This window comes from Rhinopithecus roxellana, chromosome 14 (genome assembly GCF_007565055.1).
Source record: "Rhinopithecus roxellana isolate Shanxi Qingling chromosome 14, ASM756505v1, whole genome shotgun sequence".
Taxonomy (NCBI): domain Eukaryota; kingdom Metazoa; phylum Chordata; class Mammalia; order Primates; family Cercopithecidae; genus Rhinopithecus; species Rhinopithecus roxellana.
The window spans coordinates 27,916,496-27,944,271 of record NC_044562.1 but is presented as its reverse complement, the minus strand read 5'-3'; the positions used below and the strand labels follow the sequence as shown (position 1 = coordinate 27,944,271).

The following is a 27,776-nucleotide window of genomic DNA, read 5'->3' as shown; positions in this document are numbered from 1 at the left end:
GGAATACAAGGGCTTAAAAGGATAAAGTGACTTCTACAAGATTCCCACATCCAGAAAAGTCCTGGTCACACAGGTGGAAGCTTCAGGATGCCACGTGTCTTCAACTGTTCGGGCTGGGTAACTTACAAATAACAGACATTTATTTTTCACGGTTCTGGAGGCTGGAAAGTGCGAGATCAAAGCAAAGTCACTGTCTGATGAGGGCTCGATTTCTGTCTCCTAGACAGTGCCTTCTTGCTATATCCTGACATGGTAAAGGGGACTAGCTAGCTCTCTGGGGTCCCCTTTATAAGGACATTCATGAGGGCTCCACTCTCATGATCTAATCGCCAACCAAAGGCCCTACTTCCTAATACCATCACCTTGGTGGTTAGGATTTCAACATATACATTTGAGGGGGGCATAAATATTCAGATCATAGTACCAAACTACACTGTCATCACAAGAAACCCTCACAGGTATGAACACAGGAACTTTGATAAAAAGGCTAAGTCTTACAGATCTGCCACATGTTCACAACCTTTCATTTTTTTCATTTTTTATTTATTTACTTTTTTTAGATGGAGGCTCACTCTATTGCCCAGGCTAGAGTGCACTGGCACTACCTCGGCTCACTGCAACCTCCACCTCCCAGATTCAAGCATTCTCCTGCCTCAGCCTCCCAAGTAGCTGGGATTACAGGCGTGCACCACCACGCCCTGCTAAGTTTTATATTTTTAGCAGAGTCGGGGGTTTCACCATATTGACCAGACTGATCTTGAACTCCTGACTTCAGGTGATCTGCCCGTCTTGGCCTCCCAAAGTGCTGGGATTACAGGCGTGAGCCACCACGCCAGGCTTGTTCACAGCCTTTATGAAAAAAGAAGAAATACATGAATGTGGGGGGAATGAATTGGATCCCCCCTCCAAAATGTATATGTTGAAGCCCTAAGCTCACAATGTGACTATATTTGAAGACAGAGCCTATGAGGAGTGAATAAAAGTTACATGAAAACATAAAGGTGAGGTCTTATTCTGATAAGGCTAGTACCCTTACAAGAAAAGGAAGAGAACCCAGAGATTGCTCTCTCTCGACTCTACCCTAAAGAAAAAAGACCATGTGAGGACAGAGAAGGCAGCCTGCTACAAGCCATGAAAGAGGCCTCACTAGCAACCAACCCTGATGAACCCTTGATCATGAACCTTCAGCCTCCAGAACTGTGAGAAAATAAATTGCTGTTGTTTAAGTCTCCCAGTCTGTATTATGGTGTTTTCTGTGATGCCAGCCTCAGCTGACTGATACGACTCCCAAAGGTATCAGTCTAAAGCCTCTCAAAACTTGCTTTTCTACAAAGTCAAATTCAGAATTGCAAAGCAAATAAAAAGGTGACCACCCTCCTTTCCTGAATCAGTACTCTCACTCATTTATATATTCTACTTTCAGCAAGTATAAATTAAACTGACCTTCCATCCTGCCATGCCAAACCCCCATCCCTTAAAAATTACCTCCTCCTCAAGGATTTTCTGAAACTAAGAATGGAATAACCATGCACAAATAGATGAAGCCTAAAACTTAGAAGTTACAGCTTTCCCTTTCACTCATCCCCTAAACCCCAGTGGCCACTGTATCCATTGGTGGGCTCCCCACAGTACACACATTCACATACACACACCACCCGCACACAATGTGTCCCTATTCTGTTGATCTGGAATGCACTTGCTTAATCTATAAGATTCTACACTTAAAGGCCATGTCAGGGATTTATCCCTTTCCATTGTCTGAGCAGATGCTTAGGAAATGTCTATAGTTGAAAGTCAACTGCTGTTCAACATTGTTTATTTTTCCAAAAACCTTTCTTTATACCTCATCCCCAGCAGGACTCAGCATTTCCCTCCCCCAGGGCTTTACCTGAACTTAGTTATAACATATTACAGTCATTTTTCTAGGTCGGCCCACCACCTTAGACTGTGAACTCTTGCAAAGCAACAGTTCAGGGAAAGGCATAGAGACCTCAGAATGTACTGGCAAAACCACGATATATCCAGGCATTCAAGCCTGCATGAGGATGGGGGAGGGGGCAGCTGAAACCCCAATGATTGTGGTGAAGGAACAAGTTTGATCTAATTCCGAAGGCTTAAGTCGGGAGTAGGTTTGGGTATATGGGACTTCACTCCTCAAGGCCTCCTTCAAAGATACACAGACACAACTTTGCCTTAGGCTGCCCATGTGTTTCTGAGCTTATCCTACCTTTAACACTACCAAGAAGGCAAGACTCAGAAAATCTGGAATTAAAGCACCAGTCTTTAATATTTATTATGTACTTTTTTCTTTTTTAATTATTTTTATCATTTTTATTTTATTTCCTTTATTCCCCTCTGCCTCTTCCCATCTGATATTTATTATATACTTTATTAATTTGAACCTCAGTTTCCTCATCTGTAAAGTGAGAAGCATGAACTAACTAAAGGATTTCTAAGGTCCTTGCCACTTAAATATTCTCCAAGGCTATAAAGAGAGATTTTTTGCTTCACTAAGCCATGGTTTGGAAGAGGCTTTCCCTCTGCTTCTGTCAGTGACTCAACCTATTCTATCTTGCCATAAGGCTGAGAAAAGAGGATAAAGAACCATTTAAGATGTCCCCATAGTTTATACTATTATAAAGAAACTTTTTGGAAAAAGAACTACTCACCCTGGGCAAACATCATGTTTCATATGTGAAATACTTGCATATAGATAACTAGTCTGCATGTTAAAATAATGCTGCCTGACCTCCTGTATTAATTAGGGTTGTGTTACAAGAAACAGAAAACCTGACCCTGAATAGCTAAGGCGCAAAAAAAAAAAAAAGGAAAATTTTTGTGGCTAACATAATTCAGGATATACCAGCTCTACTGAGCTGAAAGGTGAGTCATTTCCACTGAAGCCACAGGTAGCAATACAGCAGGGGAAGGCGAGAAAGTACTTGTGGATGCTACAGGAAGTGACAAGTACCTCCAATAGCAATTGCTTATTCCATCTTTTTTCCCTTTTCTTCTTATTACATCAATGGATTGCTTTCCAAATAGGTTCATTGGCATTGTTTTGTTCTGTAAACGTTTAACAAATATTCTGCCTGAATAAGCTTAAAATCACACACTCAACATTTAGATTTTAAAAGTTCACTCTCATTTTAAGATTGATTTTCCTTCTAAATCTCTAGATTCATTACAGAAGCATTTGAGAAATCAAAAACTTCTCATTTGGTTAAGCTGTCCTCATGCTAAGATGAGATGATGTTCTGTCTTTTCTCAAGTTGGGTCTATGCTTATAACTTCCCAATAACTTAAGTTGAAAAGAAAAGGGATCATCCGTTTCTGCTGTGATACAGAATCAAAATAAGAATAATTTGCTCAGTAATATACTCTTTGACAAGGTCTCCAACCTTGCAGCTGCATTTTGCTCTTTGTAAGGCCATTCAAAATAACACAAGGGCCACCCATTGGCAGGTGAATATCTGAAAACTTTTAGAATAATTACAGGGCACTCTTAACAAGTCTATCACACAGGCATTTTTAAATACTCTTCTTACCTTATATAAGAATGCCAGGCACTGGGGGAAAGGTTTCTTTCTAACAGTTCTCAAGTGTTTAAGCTGGAGCCAGTCTATCTGGGTTCAAATTGTCAAGTAGTATACATGGCCAAACACATCCATCTTTTTGTGCCCCGGCCTTTCCATGTGTGAAATGGGGATAATAACAGTACCTGACTTACAAGGCTGTTTAAGGATGAAATAAATTAAAACTAGGAGAGCACTTGGCTGATGGTCATCATTACAGATGCTTTTGTGAAACGTTAGTAATTTCTTCCAAAAGATATTTCCTATCTTCTTCAATTGATGTTTATTGAGTGATGTGATTTGGATGTTTCTCCCCTCCAAATCTCATGTTGAAATGTGATTCCCAGTGTTGAAGGTGGGGCCTGGTGGGAGGTTATTGGATCATGGGGGCAGATCTTTCGTGAATGGGTTAGCGCCATCCCGTTGGTAATGACTGAGTTCTCCCTCAGTTAGTTTACACAGATCTGGTTGTTTAAAAGGATCTGGGACAAATTAGCCAGGCATGGTGCCGCATGCCTGTAGTCACAGCTACTTGGGAGGCTGAGGCAGGGGAATCACTTGAACCCGGGAGGCGGAGGTTGCAGTGAGCCAAGATCGCACCACTGCACTCCAGCCTGGCGATAGAGCTAGAGTCCATCTAAAAAGAAAAAAGAAAAGAAAAGTCTGGGACGTTGTCCTTCTCTCTCTCTCTCTCTCTCTCTCTCTCCCTCCCACGTGAATGCCTGTTCGCCTTTGCCTTGGGACATGAGTAAAAGCTTCCTGAGACCTCACCAGAAGCCAAGCAGATGCTGAGGCCATGCTTTCTGCACAGCCTGCAGAAGCATGAGACAATTAATTTTTTTTTTAAATAAATTACCCAGTCTCAGGTCTTTCTTCATAGCAATACAAGAACAGACTAATATGTGGAGGAAACATGATATTGATTTTGAAATGTTATGATGTACTCTTAGATTTAGGGAAAATAAAAATAAGAGAGATGACTAGCTGGGATTGTTGGAAGAGCTTCTCCATCTTTTCCATGTTACAAGATCTTAGACCTAGATTGTCTACCCAAGGATATGTGAAATACCTAAAGTAGAGTACTCAAAACTCTATCTTAGAATCTTAGTAACCTCATAGTCTAGAAGTTTATAATTGAGATTAGCATCCATCCTAGGACATTTCAAAATGCAAGGGCATGTTTTGGCCTGTCCAAATGACTGAGGACAACACCAGGATTTAGTGTTCAGGGACTACTAGGGCTACTAAATTCTCTGTAACTCCTATAGTCCCAGCCACTTGGGAGTCCTGTAAAACTCCATTCTTCATGGAGTTTTACTTAATGAAGAATCATCCTGCCCAAAATGGCAGTGTTGCCCCTTTTAAGAAACATACGACCTCCAATTTTTCACTGTTAGGTGCCCTGGGGTCATGCAGCCAGTGTGAACACATCCAAAAACTGTGCCTCAAAAAGCAGCACACTCTACTCTTGTCTAGTTCAAAACGTTCAACAGTTCTTCCTTATACTGAGTCAGTCAATGTTTGTCCTCTGGTCTTCATCCTGCCCACTGTGACCCATGGAATTTGTCTGGTTATGTGAAAAATGAAACTTGCCAATCCCCAAAACCAATGTAAAGTATTTACAAATTGCTATGTCAAAGTTACTGATCTAAGGAGCACCAGAAGTGGCTCCAAACAGTTCTTTCTTGGTCTCTCTCTCTCACTCTTGCTCTCACTTTCATGCTCCCCTCTCTCTCTGGCTCTTGGTCTCTCAGTAAAAGGGAGAGTAAAGCACCACAGCTCAGAGGGGCTGCATCCACATTCACTCTGCAGTGAAGAGTAGCTTCCCCTAATGGAATATTAAGTATTTTCTCAACCAGAATTCTCATGAGCAGCCAGGGTTCCTGATTAAGGAGTAGCTCTACCATGCCTATGAACTGAGTTTAACAAACCCATTACCTTTAATTCACAAGTTTAAGATCTACACAAGGCTGAGCGTGGTGGCTCACGTAGCTCACACCTGTAAGCCCAGCACTTTGGGAGGCTGAGGCAGGCAGATTGCCTGAAGTCAAGAGTTTGAGACCAGCCTGGTCAACATGGTGAAACCCCATCTCTACTAACAATACAAAAAAAAAAAAAAATTAGCCAGGCATGGTGGTGTGTGCCTGTAATCCCAGCTACTCAGGAGGCTGAGGCAAGGGAATTCCTTCAACCAGGGAGGTGGAGGTTGCAGTGAGCCGAGATAACACCACTGCACTCCAGCCTGGGCAACAGAGTGAGGCTCCATCTCACAAAAACAAACAAGCAAACAAACAAAAACAAGTAATGAGAAATTTCAATAATGTAATTATGGATGAGAGCAATGTGTCATCTTTGCTGTTCACCCTAAAGGCAACAGAGGCTGAAAAGATACCAAATCAAAGAACTTGTCCACTACGTTGGGCTGGAAAATCTACATATGTGATTTGAAAAGCAACTGAACAAGGTCTGAGAGATAGTTTCTTTGTTGTGGCTATTGTACTTTTTATTAAAGTCTAGCAAATATAGAGAAAAGTGCCCAAATTCAAAGTGCACAGTCCAGACCCAGTGTTAATGGTGGAATCTTTCAAACTTGCAAAGAAAAGATAGTTCTCATGCATATTAACAGTTCTACAGTGCTAATTTTTTTATTGTAAAACTACTTTAATTTTATGAATCAATTATAGTACCAAAACCTGATGAAGAAAGGAAAGAGAGAGAGAGGAGAGGGAGAATGTAGACTAATATTACATGGATATTTATTAGAAATTCAAAATAAACAATAAAAATTGTGACACTTACTGAACAGTTAATACACACCACTTCCTTGTTGAGACTTAGATATATTATCTTATTTAACACTAAGTATACTCACTCAATAGGTATCACTATTTCCATTTTACAGAAGAGAAAGCCAAATTACTAAAGTTCACTAACTAGCCCATAGTCACATAGTGAGTGGCAGAGCTGAGATTAAAATTCAGTTGGTATTCCAAAGTTCTGCCTCCTAATCACTGTTTTCAATTAACAAATTGAATTCAAAAGCCTTTGTCAAGATTCACTGCTATCTAATAAGGCTCTTTTTTTCTACAAATGCAAAGAGAGTTCATGGTTTATCACCAGAAAAAATCTACTAATATATTACATCTCATAAATACAAAATACAACAAACCAAAAAAGCAACACAACCAAGATAAATATGTAAACTTAACAAAATTCAACATTCACTCTCTCTGAGAAGTGTTTAAAAATTATTAATATGATAGTAAGAAAATAGATCCAATATTATAGTTAAGTTATATCCACTAAAATTGGTGATAAGGATGCTCACAATCTACCCTACTATTTATTACTGGTCTGAAAATTCTGACCAATGTTGTAACATGAAAGTTAGAAATAAGAGGCTTCATTTTTTAAATAAGAGAATAATACATATATAATTGTTTGCAATGGAAACTATTTGCTCTCTAGAAAATCCCGGAGAATTAACTGAAAACTTATTAGTATTCACAAGATACTTCAATAAGAAGATTGGATGTAAGATAAACATACAAAAATCAATAGCTTTCCTGTAGATCAGTGATAACCAGATAGAAGATATAATTGAAAATATTGGAAAAACTCAGTGGGTTGTGTTTTCTAATCACTATCTCTTGTAGAAGTCAACAATCCTTTTTGGGGAGGAGTTCTTTTTAGTATATCTAGTTTTTAAAGTTGCAATAAAAGTTACGATTTTTATACAGTAAAACATTACTTATCTTCAGTAAAAGATTTTACGTTTCTCTAAAAGAAAGATCTAACAATGCTTTTTAAAAAGTTTTAGTGCAATTGTTGAAATTACAGTGTAGGATTCTTGTCATATTCAGTAACCATTTAAAATTACTGAAATAGTTGTAGCTCCAACATGTTGTAAAAGAGAATTCCAGAATCATGTATTAGGCTAGAATAAATTAGGTAGTTGGGCTTATTTTAGTTAAGTACACTAACCATTCTTTGTCCTATGGAGGAAAACTTCCAAAAGTCAGATCATTTGAGACCATTCAGTGTTTGATTCCAAATCTTTTAAAAATGCTTTGCATTCATGCAAAGATAATGTTTTTATTTTTCCATCAACATGAGTTTTTTTTCTTACAAAAACAACCACACTCTTACCTTGTTTTAGTGTATCAGTGCTAATTTTAAAATCTAGGATACAAACAGAGAGGCAGCTCTAAAAGAAAGGGTTTGAAAAGGAAACCTGAATATTCCAATATTACTTTCAACTGCACTTCTTTGCTGGCACCTCCTTTAAGAACAGAGTAATGAAATCTCAATCTCTCCCATTAGTTAATTAGTACCTTTGCACCTTAAGGACTGGAAACACTACGTTGTTAATTATCTACAAGTCCTCACTCAAAAACCAGCGACTGCTTATGTCTTCTTTTTCTTATGCATAGGTTTACACAACCCCTAAAAAAAAAAAACAAGCCTGTCAAACATTCTTCTCTAAGCACAGGCTAAATATTATAAAATGGAGTGCCCTAACAGCTAAAGGTGAATTCAGTCAACTAGCGCCCTTGTATTGTTCTCTTACTTCACCCAACACTTTTCTTCTAATCCTCTCCATAATTACATGAACTGCTAAAGCTTTCCTGAAGCTGTCAATTCCTCTTGCATCCATTTTCAAATGGCCAGTGGAGAAGCAGTCTGGGCAGTAGATCAAGCTGTCAATGTTGCCCACTTGGGCTACTGACAGTCCTCTTGAAGCCTCCTGGCACCTCTATCAAGGGCCTCCCAGGGTTCTTCAAAACTCTTCTCCCTTGGAAGAGAGCGAGGAGGGTAAAGGAGCCAGAAAGGTATTGATCCATTCTTTTAACATGCTTATTTGCCTGGGGCTGCTTCAGCCATTGCCAAGCTGGAAACTTCTAAAGGAAACTGGTTTTCAAAGTGGAGATGTCTTTTTCAAACACTTAAATCTGAAAACAAAAGAATCCAAGCCTCAAGTTCACAGTGCAAAGCAAGAGAGGTCAGCCAAACACAAACTGGATAGCTCATGTGTAAAAAGATGTCCTAAAATTAACTGATGAATTTTGATCGAGAAATTTGAAAGTTTGAAATGTATTTTCAATGTCTAAAGTCTGTGAATGCATCGTAACCAAGCAGGATGCAACCTATTGAGTAACATTAATCTCTGGGAGAAAAATTAAGGCTGATATAATTAAATTGATGTAAAACATTAATAACATTGATACTGATGAATACTTGGGCCTCTCCATAAGTGATGAAAATGGAAAATAAAACTGATTGTTCCTTTAATTGCACCTCTAACTGGCAAACACATCATGAGGCTAGACAAGAAAAAGGAGGGGTTGGGGAATTGCCACATTATAAAAGTATCTTGGTTTACTGCCTTTGTTATCAGTTTATTATTTCACCAATGAAACACAGAGTAGAGATAAGACTACAAGACATAATTAAGAGCCTAAAGATTGCAAAGTATTACCATCTTCAGTTTGTAAAATTAATTCATCAAAAGCAATGATTTGCTCGTATTTTTCAGGTCAGGTATTTCTGGGGATATATTGCTAGTTGTGAATGGTTATTAAAGGAAGAAGTCACATAAAAGAGATGGCTGCAATCCTAATGAAGAATCCACTGTGGAAGGCAATAGCTGGGAAAGGTGAAGTCTTAAATCAGGGAAGTTCTTAAGGACAAAAGCCCAAGAGAAAAAGCATTCCTAACTGAGCCGAGTCTTAACTGATCATGAGGTTGGCCCATATTTACCTGCCATGGTATTATGGGAGGAAATCAGTATTCTGTTAACCTCTGACCTCTCAGCTCTGAAGCAGACAAAGGCCCAATCTGGAGCCCTGGGAGAACATAGCCAAATGTCAAACAGCAGGGAAGCGATTGTTATAGAAACATTTGGCTTGGGCACAGGCAGCTTCATTGGGGCAAACTGCTATTCACAGAAACAAGCCATGAAGAGATAACGCCATAAAATATGAACAACATGGAACCTTTTTCGCCTTGCTTCTAAATTGTTAGCTTTATGGGACTTCACGCTGAACAGTATGAAAAAAATCCAATTTGCTTTGAAGCGCATTAGTCTGTCTAACATCCTAATTATTGTTTACATTGCCATTTGCCTTCTATTAAGAATTGAATAATTACCCAGCACTTCATAGTTTAAAAATACAAGCAAACAGGATTATCTGGGTAATTAAGAAACTGTACCACAGCTTTGTACTGGTGCAGAAAATATCTGTAAACGGAAGGGAAATGATAATTATCAATCAACTTACTTCAAATGGTATTTTAAGGATTTTGAGCAATTTGAGATCTGTAACTTATTAAGAAGAGGTTAGTAAGATCACCTTTGAGAAGTGTGGGTCTGTTTAAATCCATCCCGAGAAACAAGAGCCAGATAAGCAGCTGAATTTTCCCATCCACTAATGACACCAGGGAACACACCACGTACAGAGCATTCTGCTGCTCTTTAATCCTAATAATCCATCCCAAATGGACTTTGAACAGCATCATCAAACTTTGTCAGACCACGTGGAGCAAAACCAAAGCTCTTCCACATTTAGTTGCTGTTTTAACTGACCTTGCTTTTACTTAATTACACTGCAACGTCCAGCTATGCCCGTTTTCTGCTCTGTGAAATTAGTTTGAACTCAAATCTAATTGAACTTCAAAAACATTTCATACAAAGTCCGCTTCCTCTAGTTTATAGAATGCCTATATGATCATGGCTTTTCAGAAGATAGTGCTGGTTTCAACCCGAGGTTAAGTTTGTTGGGTAAAATATGCAGTACGCTTGCCTTCCCTTTCTAAAAGGAATACAGCTAAGGTTAAAAAATAAGTAAATATGGAGACAGTGGAGGGAGTGGGGAGGAGGGAGATAGAAACAAAAGACAATATTCAACCAAAAGTGAATCCACAAATATAATAAGGAACAGAATTATAGTCCATACACATTTTAAAGAATTTTATCTGGGGACATAAGTGAAAATATGAAATTTAAATTGTGATTCTAGGTATGAAGATTGATGTATTCATTCATAGATGAAGAAACACAGACGAAAATCTCAGTGGTGATTTGTACATCATAGATTTTAAATATGTACTCATTGATGGCGTGAATGGACTCCAGCCCATTAGTGACCTAAAGCCTATTTTCCGAACTTCCTGAGCTCTGACCATTCTTTTTCAAAGAATTGTATCTTCTTACTTTACAATTTTTTAAAGTGCTTTGTTGGGACACTTCTGAACATTCCTAGCATAATCTGAATAGTGCCATCCCCTCCCACCTCAGAAAGAACAGCAAGATTCCAGCTGAAGCTGTCATTAAACAGACAAGCCAAGGGATTCACCCAGGCTGGGTTCCTTTTCCAAAGGTCAAAATGAAATGAGCAGCAGGGACTTGGGTTATTTAGCATGGGGCAGGGGGGCCGGAGAGTGACAGCCAGCCACACTGGGGGCAGAGGGTGCATACAAAGAGCACTGTGCAAATAGTCTCCTCTTTGCCTCGTACCCCTGATCTCTGGAAGCATTCAAATCAAAACCGAATTAATTTGCATGGTGTCTAAATCATTGGGCTCTGCGTAAACAGAAGGAGATTTTGGCTGGGGTTTCCAAAGGAAGCCCTCATTGCCTTTGTGAAAGGGGGAAATGGGTGTGCTGTTTTGCGTGAGGGCGAATACAGAATATGCAAATGAAGAATCTGCTGCCTGGAACTGCAGGGCTGGGCAGACAGCTGACGACCTGCATTCACCCAGAAAAGGCTGGGGTCTCCAAAGGGAGTTGTAAGCAGTACCAACATGTGTGTTTCCCAGGAAAAAGAAATAGACCCTGAATATTCATCAAATGTTCATTTAGTCATGGGATTCTTAATTACCCTCCAGATCACAAAACCAAGTGACCTCACCTGTTCTCCTCCCCAAAACAGCTCAGGGGTACCAGCTGTAATGGGATTCAGGGAGAAAGCTTTTATGCCTTAAGTGAAAAAGATAGAGTTTCTCAGGGTCCAGGGGACAGCTGAGGCCTTCTTTAATCATTCCTTCTCACAAGCACAGTAAAACTGAAGGGAGCACTGAGCCATGTTATTGGACACAGATAACCACTTTTTAAAAAGCCAAGAGCTATAAATTGCTGCCTAATTTTATAGAAACGTCTAGAGGGTTGAGTAAATAAAATGTCATTCTTCTAAACTACCTAAGTCTCCTAGATTGTGAAAAAGTTTTCAGAGCTTTCTGATTTCGTTTTCATTTTTAAAGCCTCTCCATGACCTGCAGAAATGCAGTCTATGTTACCTTCCAAAAGGTGATGAACTAGATGCAGTGGTTCTCAATCTTTTTAGCCTCGGAACCTCCTTACCTTACACTCTCAAAAATTATCAATAATGTTTTCATGTGTGTGAGTTATAACTACTAATATTTACCAATACAAATTGAAACTGAAAACTGAAGTTTTAAATTATTTCAAATTCTTTGAAAAATAACAATAATTAACTCATTACATGTTAACACAAATAGCATATTTTAAACACTGTTGCCCAAAACAAAAGTAAACTTAGTGAGAAAAGTGACATTGTTTTACTTCCTTCTCTCTTTCCTTCCTTCCTTCCTTCCTTCCTTCCTTCCTTCCTTCCTTCCTTCCCTCCCTCCCTCCCTCCCTTCCTTCCTTCCTTCCTTCCTTCCTTCCTTCCTTCCTTCCTTCCTTCCTTCCTTCCTTCCTTCCTTCCTTCCTTCCTTCCTTCCTTCCTTCCTTCCTTCCTTCCTTCCTTCCTTCCTTCCTTCCTTCTTTTTTGACAGTCTTGCTCTATCGCCCAGGCTGGAGTGAAGTGGTGAGATCTTGGTTCACTACAACCAACCTCCACCTTCCGAGTTCAAACGATTCTCCTGGCTCAGCCTCCGGAGAAGCTGGAACTAAAAGCTCACGCCACCACGCCCAGCTAATTTTTTTTTTTTTTTTTTTTTTTCAGTAGAGATGGGGTTTTACCATATTGGCCAGGCTGGTCTTAAACTCCTGACCTCATGATCCACCTGCCTCGGCCTCCCAAAGTGTTGGGATTACAGGCGTGAGCCACTGCGCCCAGCCGCTACTTTTTTTTTTTTTTTTTCATGTTTCTTGAATGTCTGGCTTAATAGAGGACAATCAGATTCTTTCACAGTAGTCTCATCATTCCCATGACTTGGCTTTCTGTGGTTTTGCCTACCAAAGGTACAGTACAGTAAGACATTTTTGAGACAGGGATAGAAAAAACGATGGAGGCTATATGCACATAATTTTTATTAAAATATATTGTTATAATTGTTCTATTTTATTATTGTTGTTGGCATTCTCTTACTGTGCTTCATTTATAGCTTAAACTTTAGCATAGGTACATATGTATAGGAAAAAACATAGTGTATAAGGGTTTGGTACTATTTGAGCTTTCAGCATCTATTGAGGGTCTTGGAAATATCCCCCAAAGTTAAAGGGGATCACTATATTTGTTTCTGTATTCAACTTAATAACATTATCATACATCAGTTAGCTTCTAGAAAACTCCACTGTTCACTCACGAGAGAATTAGAAACAAAGGCAAATAACATCTTAGTGTTATTAAGAAAGTTTTGACCTTGCAGAGCACATGAAAGGGTCTTGGGGAACATAGCTGGACCACATTGAGGACAACAGTGACTTGGGGCACAGAGGATTGGATCAATGTAGACAAGGGCAGCCATTTGGTACCATCCCTTCACTCTTCCCTGTATTTGTCACCATTGTCTCCTCAAAAGATCAAAACCAAACAAACAAACTCTCTACTCTGGAACCTAAATGAAATGGTTTATTTGTTGGATTGATCAAACAGCCCATATTGTCACCATATTTCTATCTAACAACAATAAAAATAAGAGTAACAATTCTCACTTTCTAAGCATTTTAATGATTCTAAGCACTGTGCCAGGCCCTTCATACATTCATGCACATATGTGTGTCATATATAATAATATATTATTGCCACCAATTTGCAAATATGAACTCAAGTTTAGGGAAGCTAAGTTAGTGTCTACAATTGCACATCTGATGAAGTGGCTCAACTCCAAAGGCAGGTACTGGCCATTTTGTGCTAACTGTATGTTCACTTCATGTGCTGCAGAGAATTTTGAAGGTGTAGATGTAAAGAAGATTCATAAACATGATTTAAAAAGGACCAAATTGAGTAGAAATCATGGACAAGGACCTCATTAATACATTAGTCGCATGCAAAGATTTTAATATATCATGTTGACTCCATGAAACCTAACTCCACCAAATATTTGTTATATGTGAAACAGGCCGCTATTTCTTATACATTCAGTCATTCATTCATTCAATGGACATTTAATGAAACACCATATGTTCCATACTCATCACTGATGTTACTACTCTGGTTACGCCTAATGCTCCCCCCACTGACATTCTCATAAGGAAGTTCTCCTCAATTCATATGTCCAAGATAAAGGCAGAAAAATAACAAAGCAATGTTAATCATTCAATGTTTTAACAAAAACATACATATATGATTACAAATTAAAGTGTTAGTTTAAAAATATTACCAGGAAATACTGAAATAACCTAGATATCTACCAATAAGGAAAAGATCAAATAAAGCATGGCATACTTATACTACAGAATATTAATCTTCAATGAAGGAGAATTGAGAAAAGCTATATTCTCTAATATACAGTGATATCTATGACAGTCAAGCATCATTAAAACAGGATGACAATTACAAGGATGATTCCATCTATTATTTTAAAAATACATGTATATGGCTATATTTGAGTTGCCTGCCAAATTGTGAAAAATGGTAACTTGTAAAATGTAAGCTTTTGAACATTGCGTGTGTGTATGTATGGTGGGTGTGGGGGTGTGTGTGTGTGTGTGTGTGGGCAGGGAGTGGAAGACTTACAATTTTTACTTCATGTAATTCTATACGAGAAGTTTATCTGACAAGCATTCAGTCCTTTGCCAATGTTAAATTTACCAATTATCCTTCCCCCCTCATTAAGTAGTAAAGTTCAGTTATGTGAAAGTCAAACTTATATTATGACCACCTCTGCTTTGCACAGCAGTGACTGACAAACCACTCAATAAGGCTTTTTCTTAGAGGCTCAAATCTTAATAGAATAATTATGTCTTAATTCATTTCTGAAAGATACAAAGAAGCTCAGTTAGACTAAAATAAGTCATCAACTCTTGAATACCATATTCAAAAATCCCTAACTGAGATAATTCCTATGCGATGCTTTGGTGAACCCCAAATAGAGACTATTGCGTGATTCACACTCACAAAAGGCAGCCTGGTCACACAAAGAGGAAAAAAAAAGCATAACAGAAAAAGGACAATAATTAAATGCTGCTCTTCTTATAGATAAAGAATTACATTTTTCAAAGATCACAGCCATGCTTCAAAGACAGAGATAAAAGCAGCCATGTGATTCAAGCAATTGATTCTTAATGACATGATTCAAAGGTAGAGGAAAAATTTCAACAGTGCAAAGGATATGAAGCAGCATCTCTGTGAACTAGATTTTAAATACTTCCTTTCCATTACTTCTTTCTCCTAGCTCCTTCTATAGCATATTTGAGAAAAAAAAAGTAATCAGTTTTTTGACATAGCTCTCTTCGTCTTTTCAGAGCACAAGTCTGTTTATTTTAAAACCATTAGAACATTTCTATCTTGTTCTTTCTTTTAAAAGCTTTTAATATGATACCTTTAGTTGATATGAACACATTTTAATATTGATGACTTCAATATACAACAAAATTGTATACTTCAGCAAGGCGTGATTCTTACCTAGCTTAATTTTGTCATAGTTGTAATTATTTGGCCTTAAGAGTGACTTCAAAATAATATTTTCTTTTTATTGGTATTATTTTTACAGGTATGCTCTGAAAAGTGCTGATTAATATTTCCCAAAGAGAAAATCTGGAGCTGTCCTTTCATTTTTCAGCTTTTTAATTAGGCAAAAAATAAGCTAACAGAGAATATTTTTGGCTGGGTGTGGTAGCTCACACCTTGTAATCCCAGCACTTTGAGACGCTGAGGTAGGAGGATCACTTGAGGCCAGGAGTTCAAGACCAGCCTAGGAAATATAGTGAGACCTCATCTCTTATATTAAAAAACAAATAATAAAAATAAATTTTAAAAATTTAATAGAATATTTTCCTCTCTTCCTTCTGCTTAATATTTCTAAAGTAATGAAAACAGTCCTGTAAAACATCTGGAACACTTCTTCATTAGGGGTGTGTCTGTCCGGAAGGAGATGTCTGAAGTGGATTTTGTTTCCTTTTTCCAACAGTCTGATGTGGCCTGGAAGCAGGACTAACTAGAATAATTATATTATCCTCTGCATCCAATCACTAGGCAAGTTCAAAGGGCTGCTAACTCCTGGGATACATTCTCCTTGAGAAGATGGGTAAGGAGCTCACACACATTGTTGTTCTACTGAGACCAAGCCAAATCATTTCAGAAAATGTTATTCAAGAGAAGAATGAACTTGCAGCTGCTTCAGAGGGCAAACCCACCATCCCCCTGCCCTCATCCTTCCTCTCCATTAGCATGTACTGCTGGGGGTAGGAACTGCAAGAGGAAGTGTAGTTCTGTCCCCAAGGTCCTTTGACAATTCCAGTGGATGATCAGGGTTAGAGTCAAACAACAGTACACCCCAGGCCCCCGCCCGCCCTGCCCATTTTTGCCCAAGGATCCTTTGTCAAACATTTAAGATCTTAATCAATCTTCGCTCTGACCTCCCGGACCCCAAGGAAGATGGATGAGGAAGTAGGTGACCTTTCACCTGTTCTTCTATTTGTCCTGCCACAGTAGAACCATTGAAAAGACAATTGGGGAGGAACCTGCTGCCAGAGTTCTGAAGACTTGGCCAGTTTTCCTTTATATTCCTTCTTAAGCTTTCTTTACACCCTCTTTCTTGTCCTACCCACAAGTCACTTTTCTCTTGTTCAAAGGAAAGTTATCTTTCCTACCAACAAGGAAAAAAAAATGACATCCTCCAAATAATATTTGCAATACGAAGTGTGAAAATGTATATTATTATTTGTCAGGGCAAAGGAGGGAGATGCTTCCTGTCTTTAGCCTTGATGTCAAGGAGTGGTCAGGGATTTTCCTTTTACTATTTCAACTCAACACTCTTAAAAGTCAACAGCTATGACCTTGGGAAGAGCACAATGACAACAGAAATGCTAGTATCAAGTTGTTGCATGGTCTATGAGGTGACTTTTACCAATCTTACAACCCCAAGTCCTCATCGCAAGTCTGTAAACTAAATGTAACTATTATCATCCCATTTTATGGATGAACAAACCAAGGTTCACAGGGCTTAAGAAACATGCTCAAGGTCATCTAGCTAAGTGACCAAATTCATACATCTTTCCTTGTCTCTATATTCTTTCCATTGTGCCTGGGTGCTACTCTTGATGCCTGTCACGATATCAAGGATAGGACCAACCATTTTTATTACTCCCAAGACTTTTAGTGTCTCAAGTCATCTTTTAAAAGTCCCACTCAAGCTTGGAATCCTTTGTCATTCAAGTTTTTTCTTACCTAACTTCATCAGAGATTTTCACATGGCAATAATAGAAACAAACAACCAAAGTGCAAGGTCTTGCGCAAAAAGTGTCTTGAAAGAGTTAATCATTTTATTAACAGGGAAAAAAATTCAAAATAACAAAAACAAAAATAAAAGCAAAACAAAAACAAACTTGGTCGACACGCCTGAAAACACTGAAGTTTCTCAAAAACGACTCAATCCACTTTCTTCTTCTGTTAAATATCTGGCCTCATGTTGGGAACAGCTTGCTCGGAAGTGGACTAGATTTGAAACCCTGAATTCCTCCCCTTCGAGGAACCACGTGATTAACTGGATCCCCAAGACTATTTCCATAAAGCAAACCAGAAAAATGTTCAATTGCCTTTATATTCACTTTCCCCACCATCTTTTTCTCTTTTCTTTCTAATTTTGGTTGTAAAAATGTCAAGGAGTTTCACAGTGTAGCAATGTATGAGGTACTGGGCTCTGTGACAATTGAAAATCAATGACATTAGATACACGAAGATGTGCTAACCCTGAGAATGAACATTTTAGCAGAAAATGGAAGCCAGTGTTGTTTTACTTAAAATATATATAAGAATCTTGACATGTGAAGATGTGCAGGTCCTGTCCTACAAAACGGAAAAGGCAGAATAATTTACTCTAAAATGGGATGGCATGTCATTGCCCTGCTCATTTCACTGTTCCTGCTATGATCATAGTAATTTAGGTGCCAGCAACAATGCACTCACATATTTTCTTATATTAATACCGGAATATACTTTGGGGTATCAATTCGGTACAGCTTATCTAGCAGTTGCTAAGTCGAGAGCAAACAAAAAATCGAGGCATTAATCTCTATTTTAAAAATCCTTGAATTCCAACTTGTAAACTTTTAAATTTACATATTTTCCTTTTTTAAAAAAAAATTTAACTCTGAATCAACAGAAAAGACAGCCACTCTTTATTCTATTTACAACAAAATGAAAGAACATTGACTGTTAGTTACTCCTAGAAATACTATAACTAAGCAGGAATGCCACTTCAGAAAAGTGTAAACTATGAAAGGAGTAACACGTAACTTTATGATACCAAATGACCAAAAACGCAATTTTCTTCAGGTTATAACTGGATTTTCAGTCAATCAAGTGAATTACCCCATAGTTAATCCCACCCTGTCATTAAGATGGTTGAAATGCCAGACAAATTGTTTGGCAGTCAGTTATTTCAGGCTGTTTAATCACCAAATCAGATGAACCATGTGGCAATGCCATCTACAGCTCAACAATTACCCAGAGAAAAGATAAATCTGATTGTTTCATAGATGAGAACAGAATTACATTCTAACTATTTAGTAGTAACCATAACAGGATTGGCAGCCGCAGACTATTGATAACTACTATTATAAAAACAAATACCAAGCAAGACAAAAACTTGGAATAAAAGGCAGTCTTAAGTCTTATTAAATACATGACAAACAATCTGTATAAATAGGAATTACTCTCATCTCTTACTCAGATACAAAGCTTCTGTAAAGCAAGGGACTTTATACACTCCCCAGTATTCTGTCAGGAAGGGGTAATAAGGCAAGAATAAATTGCATACACTGAACCTTAGGTGAGAAAAAAAAATTCACTTAGTAATACGGTAAGTAGTAATTAACATGATAAAAATACATAGATTTCTTCAAAAACTCAATAACTGAAATCAATAGCAAATTGTGACCCAATTTGCTATTGCTTCTGACCACGGATCAAATAAGAAGACTCTTGCTTGCTTTATTATCACCTCCTAAGAGAAATAAAGAGGTCTTTCATCAAGATTGATTTCATTTAGAGAACCCATCAGTGGGTGCTCAGGGAACAGAATGTACTTGAAGCAATGCCTCCACTTTGTTGGGTCGCATCTCCACCCGTCCACAAGGCAGAAAGAAAAAATGGACTTTCTTCACTCGATTTTAATCAGTGGGCGGGAACTGGAACAACTTAATCCTAATTTCACATTTAGATCATTCACGCACATATGCAGAAGATGGGAGATATTTACAATCTTTGTCATTTTACCAAGTCCATAGACAGGAAAACTATGGCTCAAAAATGTGTCCGCCCTCCTTAAGTAAGGATCAATCAAGGCTGTTTCTTCAGCTTGTTCATTTACATTTCAGAGGGCGCATCAAGCCAGTTCAGATCTAAGTGCCTGTTAGCAAATGTGTTTGGCTTTCTGCTGATTACACCAGCATCATTTATTTTGTCAGTATTAGAAACGTCTTAGCTTTGCCACCTGGAGCTATAGCACTTACTCATTAGACCCCTATGTCCCACCATATCCCACAGGGGCTGCTAATTACTGGCTTTACTCCATTTAGTCTCATCTCTGATTTAATTACTTGCACTAAGCCCCAGTGAAAAAACTACAATATGGACCCTCTTACCTTGGCATTCTCCGCTCCGCTCCTCATGCCCAGCGTTGCATAGACAGTTGCCAATGGGTACCAGCCATTCACCATCTGCCCCACAGTACATTTTTGGCACATCCTTCTCTTCTGAGTTGTTGACACAGGAGCCTCGAACTTCCACCAGGGAAGACGTATCAGCCCCTGTGATGGTGTCGGGAAACTGGGCCAGATTGCGGACTGTGAGTGGACACTTTTTATAGAACACACGGACTGATACCAGGGCGATGCAGGCCCCCACATCCTGAAAAGCCAGGTAAAACCCCTTTTTGCTTAATGGCCCTACATCCCGGATCTCGGTGTTCAGCTTCATGATTCTGTCACCAATGTCCACTTGGGTGAAGCTCTCATCAGCAGCAATGGTGTCAATTTTGACAAACTGGTTCTCTCTGATGAAACGCTCTTTGTCGTTGTCTGATTCATAGTAGTACAGGTTAAACGTCTCCTTGCAAGTCCCCATGACGCCCGGAAGACTATTGCAGTCCCTCAAGGTGAATTTAATCTCAATATATACTCTCTGAGCCCCTTCTCGGGTGATCCAATCAGTTCGTAGCCAGTTATTCTGGCTGGGTTCCATCACATTGCACACTTGGTAGGTTCGGATTGGCGTATTTTTTTCATCCATGATACTCACTTCCTCCCACTGCAAAGATCCAAAGCAGATGTATCAACCACAAAGTTTCATCATGCAGTGATTTGTCAATCCCATTTTATTCTCAGAGGACACCTGATTATTTTCCTTTCAATAATGAAGCAAACTACTGAGCACCAATCATCACTAATAAAGGATCTTATGGGAGATAAGATAATATTTTATTGAGGAAGTGTTTTTTTGTTTTTTAATTGTTTCAATCTTTTGCCTGAAATCCAGAGGCAATGGTGGATTTACTGCTTGTGAGTTCTCAGCGGTTCCTTGTGGTGGTCCAACAACCTCAAATTCACCTATTACAACAGCTACAATTTCAAGTGGCAACAGTTCAAATTTACTCATAAATGAAAAACTAGTATGTGTATTGTTTCAACCACTGAGCAGAGACCTGCAAATTAAGGGCAGGAAGAGTAGAGCTTGCCAAAAGAAGACAATTATCAGTTAATTAGTAGTGCTCCTGTCAGAACTTTGGGCTCTAATACCTTAAAAAAAAAAAAAAAAAAAAAGGCAATTGATTTTTTTGGCACCCTCGCTACTCTTTAAAGGGGAAAAGAAAATCCCGCCATTCTGGTTTCAGTAATCCTAGGAAGACAGGGAGTAAATTTTATGGCTGGATTTCTCAAATATGCTATCATTTATAATAGTAGACAACTTTTCAAGAGTGTGTATTCAATGAAAAAATGTGTACATGTTCTCCTTTTTAAAACATAGACAAATAACAAAACTAGAAAACAGACATGCTTTGCTTCTAACTCTTCCATGAACATTAAAAATAAAATAGCAAGTGGTATTTACAACTGAAGGCCCAAGAAAATGAAAGGCGAGAGTACCATTTTCTTTGCATTCTACTTCCTAACACAAAGAATCTAATGGTGGGACAACTTGAATTCAGCAGAATTCACTGTGACTGAAGTAATCGTTTCACTGTCATTATAGCTTTTTAAAATAAGCCTAAAAGCAGCAAAACTTTTGGGGATCCTACCAGACTGCTAGGCAGCCTCAAATTTTTCATTAACATCTACAGTAACGCATTGATATAGATCTGTTATAAATCAGCTGAAGTATCTAACAAACGTATGAATATAATTAGAAGGAACAAAAGATCGTTTTTTAAAAAATTGTATTCTGTGATAGCTCCACTTAAAGCTCCATGCAGTCCAATGAAGTACATAGAATCATTAATGCATCTTTTAACGGGTTTCCCAACTATGCACTGGAAAACTCGTAATGGATGGAAATGTTACTATGTGAAGGACCATAAGCCATAAAATTCTGTATCCTTTTCATTTGCTACCATTATAAAAGTTGAAACTAGGAGGGGTAAGTGCCCTGTGGTGATGAAAATTTCTTTTTATCCAGTAAGCAATAAAATCACCAGTAATTTACTTATTTTAGGAAATTCATGTAAATCCAAAAATAGATTCCCGTCTTCAAAAAAACCTACTCAGCATGCTTCTCTTCTCAGAACAATGGGAATATGGAAAAACACATTTATCAATGAAGGCACATAGACTATCTCTACAGAGTTCATGCAGGATAATTCAGGTCTAATATTAACTTTTCAGTCTGAACTTAATTGTCTAACCACATTGATCAATTCACCGGAATAGTGACAAATCCTCCCTTAGTTTTATATTTCACAATCAGTGTCAGCAACTCAATGTACTCTTGTAAGTGAATATTACCAAGAAAGTAGCTTTTTGCTACAATGATGTTATCAGGAGCCATCACTTTCCCTAATTCTCATGTCTTGCTTAGTTGTTCTTACAGACAAACAATGGATTGTCTCTGATTCTAATTTATATTTTCCTGGGTGATATTGTCAAATAAAGTTTGTTTTTTACTTTTTAAACATAACAACAACAAGAAATAAATGTCATTATCAGACCAAATCACTATCTCAAGTTAACAGTGAATAAAGACATTAAATGTCCTAACTGCAAGCAGAGATTTTAGAATGATCAAGACTCCATATGCTTTTACTCTCAGCTAGAAAGAACTTTCTAAAGACGATCAATCCATTCCTCACTGATAGATATCCAATTCATCCCTTTGCTCTATGCCTGAAAAAGTCCTCATCAATTATAAAATCTAGAGATTAATTAAACTTTATAATTTGACACAATTTCTCAATGGCTACTATGTATTTTGCAATGACTAATTCTTTTATATACAAATAAAATTTCATTTATCTTACAATAATGCTTAAAATGTTACATGCCTAATATTTAAGAAAAAAAAAAAACCTGCCTATATCCAGCCCATTAAAAGTACTGGGTTGTATACAATCAGCTCTGCATAGTTTTAAATAGACTTGAAGACAACCAAAATAAGTTTTGTGTCTAGAAAAAGTGACCAGGTGCTCTTTCAGCAGCTCTGGAGGAGGAGGAGGAGGAGGAGGAGGAGGAGGAGGAGAAGGAGAAGAAGAAGAAGAAGAAGAAGAAGAAGAAGAAGAAGAAGAAGAAGAAGAAGAAGAAGAAGAAGAAGAAGAAGAAGAAGAAGAAGAAGAAGAAGAAGAAGAAGAAGTCTGCAGCATATTAAATTGCAATAAAAGCTTTCTAGAAACTAGATAGACTATGGACTGTACCCTAAAATGTGTCAAGTCAGGTTCAAAATTTCATTAGATGTATATTCTCTTCAAACTTAAAAGCAGCCAGTAAGAAAAATGAGTCAGATTAAATTTATTAATACAAGTACTGATACTTTCCATTCTCAATTTTACCAGCAGTTCTAATACATTTTAACCTACCAAGCAATATCCCTGGTACATATAGCCTGGGAAAGCCTCGCCTGAATCAGTGACCTTTCCAGGGTATAGGATTAACAATGAGTCTGACTCTCACCAAGATAAAGCTGTACCTTTCTTCATATTCAAAGGATGAGGGCAATTGCCTGCAATCAGTGGTGAATACAGCCTGTCTACACTGCCAGAGGCCTGCCAATCACTCCTCCCTCCTTTAAAAAGATGGTTTTAAGGGCAGACTAGAATTTTTCAGCAGAGAACAAACCAATGACAGTCAAGTTCAGGCAGAAAAATAGGAAGACAGGGCAATCTGTTTTATTTCAGGTGGATTACAAAATTTGTTTGCAACAAGACAGCCTAAAATTCTCCATTTTCATGACTATTTTCTTGCTTGGTCTTAGTTCTGAAATATGTCCTTGATAACAGACTCTATGAATCTTTATTTTAAAATCCTTCATTCTTTATTCAATAGACCAGTGTGGAGCCCACGCCAGGTTCTAGAATTATAGTTTTTGCCTAGTAAAGACTCCTCATCTTTCACCCCCATTGTTTTTAATCAGTTGACTCGGCCAAAAACTATCAAGCCTGTGAAGGTAGGATGATTTGTTTAATTTTGAAAGGATTCGAGAGTTATTTCAGTTTGGCAGAAGTCAGTTACATGTTGTACTGTTTTCTCTCCAAAGCTGATTCATTCTGACTGGTTATTTAGGGGGAGTAGGAGACTGTGGTCATTGACCTGGTAAGATGGAGGCAGTAATGACAAGTGTTATAAATTTGAGAAGAAACTGAAGTGATGCTTTCTTCAGACTTTATAATCCAGCCTACTCAATCCTCAAAGATTCTTCAAGATTACAGACACTTAAACGTTTCATATTTAGCACCATTAATGCACAAGCTTGGGGTTTTTCTGACATAAGTTCAGATGACTGTCTCTCAGTGTGCAAGAGAACAGCAGCTGACTTAAGAGTGAGAGCAAGGTACAGAGCCTTCCTGCAGTTCATGAAGGTACAATTAGAAATGTCTTCTCTCTCATATCTTTATTTATTCTTTTTTTTCATCTGGAAGCAGGACAATTGCTCTTAAATTAACCCTGTCAGGACTTCACGGCCAGCACAGTAATAGGTATAAATTCTAATTTGGTCCCTGGATCATATTTCCTGTCGGTATTTTAGTTTTAAATAGGCATCTAAGTCTATGCCTCCACCAGTCTCCTAATTTTGAAACCCCTTTCTGCCCTTTTGGTTTCTAGTTCTTCCATGACAGAGCTATCCAAAGGGAGTATAGGATTTCTCCAACAAAGCGTAATTCACTTCATAGGCCACAGCGGAAATCTGACCCCCTCACCACAATCAACAAGAATCAAGCCATTAGGACTCTCAGAAAGTTACTAATCACTCCTTTTTTACCCTTTGGATCAGAGAGCAACTCAGGACTTACCCCTCCTTCCAGAGGGCTTGCTATCCACCCAAGTTCTCCCTGAACAGATCTGGAATCCAGTAAGGTAACTGCAAAAAGAAAAAGAAAAATAGATTAATTTCCAATTGCAAAAAGCCAATAACACAAAAACCATTTGCTTGAGCGTTTCCATATGTGCTGAGGGCGCGCATATCCAACACTGATCAAAACGTAAACTTGGGCTCACTTATGTAAATAATCATTACTCATTTGATCTTCTCCCCCTCTTTAAATCTGCAGGTTCTTATTTATTTAACTTGCTTAGCATTTAAAATTCCATCCTAGGACTCACTTGATTCATTTTTCTAAAAAGGATGAATAGAGAATCTGAAGTACAATTCAAAAAGATAAATACATCTATGTAGAGCAGTTGCACTCCAGAGCAAAATCTGCATTCATCTCTGTCTGGTATTCACTAGAATTATTTGTTTTTGCAAGTTTCAGATGACCACATAACTCATCAGGGTGACAGAGCCACAAGTGAATTCTCTCTTCTATCAGAAAGTATCCTATCCAAAGGGTCAGGAAAAGGCTCTCCCTAACATTTTCCCCTCCACAACCAAGTAAATAGTCCATGAATATGGTATCCGCTGTTTTTTTAAATATCAAAGTTTCAGAAAGAGGGAATGCCAGACGTGCAGAATCAGAATGCAAATGTACCTCAAGTATTCTTTCTCAAGGTGTGTTGGGAACAATCAGAGACTCGTCTTCCACCCCTAGGAAATCACTGGCTTGAATTTTAGGTATGGAGTGCTGCTTAACGGCTTTAGTGTGCTTGTGCTACACCTAAGAGTGCGTCAAAGCTTGGGGGGAAGGGAGGACAGCCTACCGAACTGCGGTACCCCGCTCAGGCTAGAACAGCGCTAGGTAAGGGGAACATCCAAAAGGACGCAATGAATTCAAAACCTCTCTTTCCCACCGAGATCTGCAGTCTTGGGTGTCGAAAGGCCCACCTCAAAGGAAAACACTGGGTTATTAATTTGATCAGCCAGGCTGGCTCCTCAGGCTGGGGGAGGGGTGGGAATGGGAAGCCTTCCTCCGTGCTCATGCGCACCCCAACTCTCAAGCTTACCCCTATGCCCCTGGATTCTGCCCACTTTCCCTCTCATTACACCTCAAAGTCAATGGAGTTAAAAATCAGTCTCTTTCCCCTAGTTTTCCCGGGGAGTCTGAATTCCTGGGGTCTGTTAATGATTTTAAAATGTAGAGCCTTCCCTGGGTCGCTCCCGCCAGGAGTTCCCACCCCTTCCCTCTCCCACCCCCACCACCGCAACCATTCTCTCCTCTCTGTCCCTAGAGAAAGGCCCGCTACATCCATTTGGATTTATGTAAGGTGGATTAGGGACACAAAGGAAACAATAAGACCCAATTTACAAAAAAAGGGAGGGAGTAGAAAGGGAGGGTAAAGGGGAGAAAAGGAAACGTGATGGGAATAGAAAGCAACAAAGTGAATTAATTTTTAAGGGGGAGATGGGGGAGATGGGGGAGGAGAGGGGAACAGACATCCCTCCCTCCCCTTCAACAGGAGCCTAGGGCTCTCAGCGCCTTTTTGTCTTGGGCTCCCAAGTTTTTCTCCTAAAAGAAAAAAAAGCGGGGGGGGAGGGGTTAAAAAAAAAGAAATTTTTGAAAACAGTCTCTACATCTGGGGCGAGAGAGGTCTCAGGGGACGTCCTAACAAGTGTGTGAAGTGGCCAGGAGAACGCGGGATCAACGATTCCGCTCAGGGGAATGAATAAGCCTAGGGACCGAGGGGCGGCGGCGGCCGAGATGGCACCAGAACCACCAGAAGCCACGTCGGAAGGATAGGGGAGACCCAGAGGGTGAGAGAGCGCCCCTTTCCTCCCAAGCGACGTCTGTGGGCAGGTGTATAAATCTCTCAGAGCCTCCGTCTGGAGAGCTCCGGGTACCGGCTGAGCTAAGTTGGTTTTTGGCTCCCTCCTTCGGAACAGAGAAAACGACAGATTGCACAGGGATGGACGGACGGATGTCTGGAGAGATGGTAAGATGAAAGGATGGATGGATAGGTGGATGGATGGATGGATGAATGGGTGGATGGATGGATGGATGGGATGGAGGGACGGATGGATGGACGGACGGACAGATACATGGCTGGATGCATTATGGATGGATGCATGGACAGACGGACGGATGGATGCACGGAGAGATGGATGGATGCAGAGACGGATGGATAGACGGATGGACGGACGGATGGATAGATGGATGCCGGAAAGGAGAAGAATGAGAGACAGACGTAAGACTAGATGCACGCAGGCCGATGTACGAGCATACTCTGGAACACAGCACGAGCATACACTCGAACACACGCGCACACACTCAGGACATTTGCGAACAGACATACAATCCTCCGCGTCCGCTTCCACGCAGGCATTCGCGCACCTACATACACGCAGTTGCACGCGCGCGCACACACACACAGGCACACACACGCAGACATGCACACACACGCAGACATGCACACACACATACATGCATGCGCGCGCGCGCGCGCGCGCACACACACACACACACACACACCGTTCGCCTCTCCCTGGGTTTCTCAGTAACTAAATGATCACCGCCCCCGCCCCCCCGCCGCCCCATCTCCCGACACAGACACACAGCAGACACACAGGCACATACAATCCTCCCAGCACGTCCGAACGGATGCACAGAAAACTGAGCAACCCAGACGGGTCCCGTCGATCCCGCACGTTAGCTCTAAACAGTGTGCAATTCTGGGGCGAAAAGCTAAAACTCGACTGCGTTCAACTTGCCCGCGGGTTCCCCAAGTCTGCGGGGTGAAGAGCCCGGGCCCCTCAGGCCCGCAATGGCACCCTCGGGGCGCTGGGCTTGGTGAGGAGAAAGGTGTCTGACTCCGGGTGCTAGAAACCAGGTCACTGGCGCCTGGCGAGCGGCGCCACGACCGCTGCGCTGCGGAGCAGGCCCCGCAGCCCGGTCCCGAGAAGCGCAGGGCTCGGGAAACTTTGCAGAAAGCAGAGCTCGAAAGGCTTTCGCTAGAACCCAGGAGCACCAAGCCTTCACTGTGCCCCAGGCTGCGTTTTCCCCTCGCCCCGGGCTGGCTTCGGAGAGGACGTGGTTCTTGTTAATTTTTTTTTTTTTTTTTCAAATCCTAGCGTTGTCTCCCGTGCATCCCCTCGGGGCGCCTCGAGCGGGCCTCGCCGGCGGATGCTGATAAACTTTGGCCTTTCGTTACAAACTTGGACAGACCCGCCGCGTGCACGGGTCACGGCCTCGGGGCAAGCTGCCCCGCAATTCCCCGCTGCCCCTTCGCCGATCCCCTCGCCTCGGCCCTCTTCTTCCGAATCGGGACGCACTGCTCACG

The 27,776-nt window shown here is 39.9% G+C and overlaps 1 protein-coding gene across 1 annotated transcript in view; it reads right to left on the bottom strand.

Moving 5' to 3' along the window:
* EPHA4 (EPH receptor A4) overlaps nucleotides 1-27,776 on the bottom strand; it is a 154,276-nt gene that overhangs the window by 126,198 nt on the left and 302 nt on the right. Inside the window, exons 2-3 of the mRNA XM_030916812.1 lie at nucleotides 24,416-24,483; nucleotides 19,566-20,229 (exon numbers count right to left, since the gene is read on the bottom strand). Coding sequence (XP_030772672.1) covers nucleotides 19,566-20,229; nucleotides 24,416-24,483 — 732 coding nt within the window. The remainder of the gene's footprint in view (nucleotides 1-19,565; nucleotides 20,230-24,415; nucleotides 24,484-27,776) is intronic.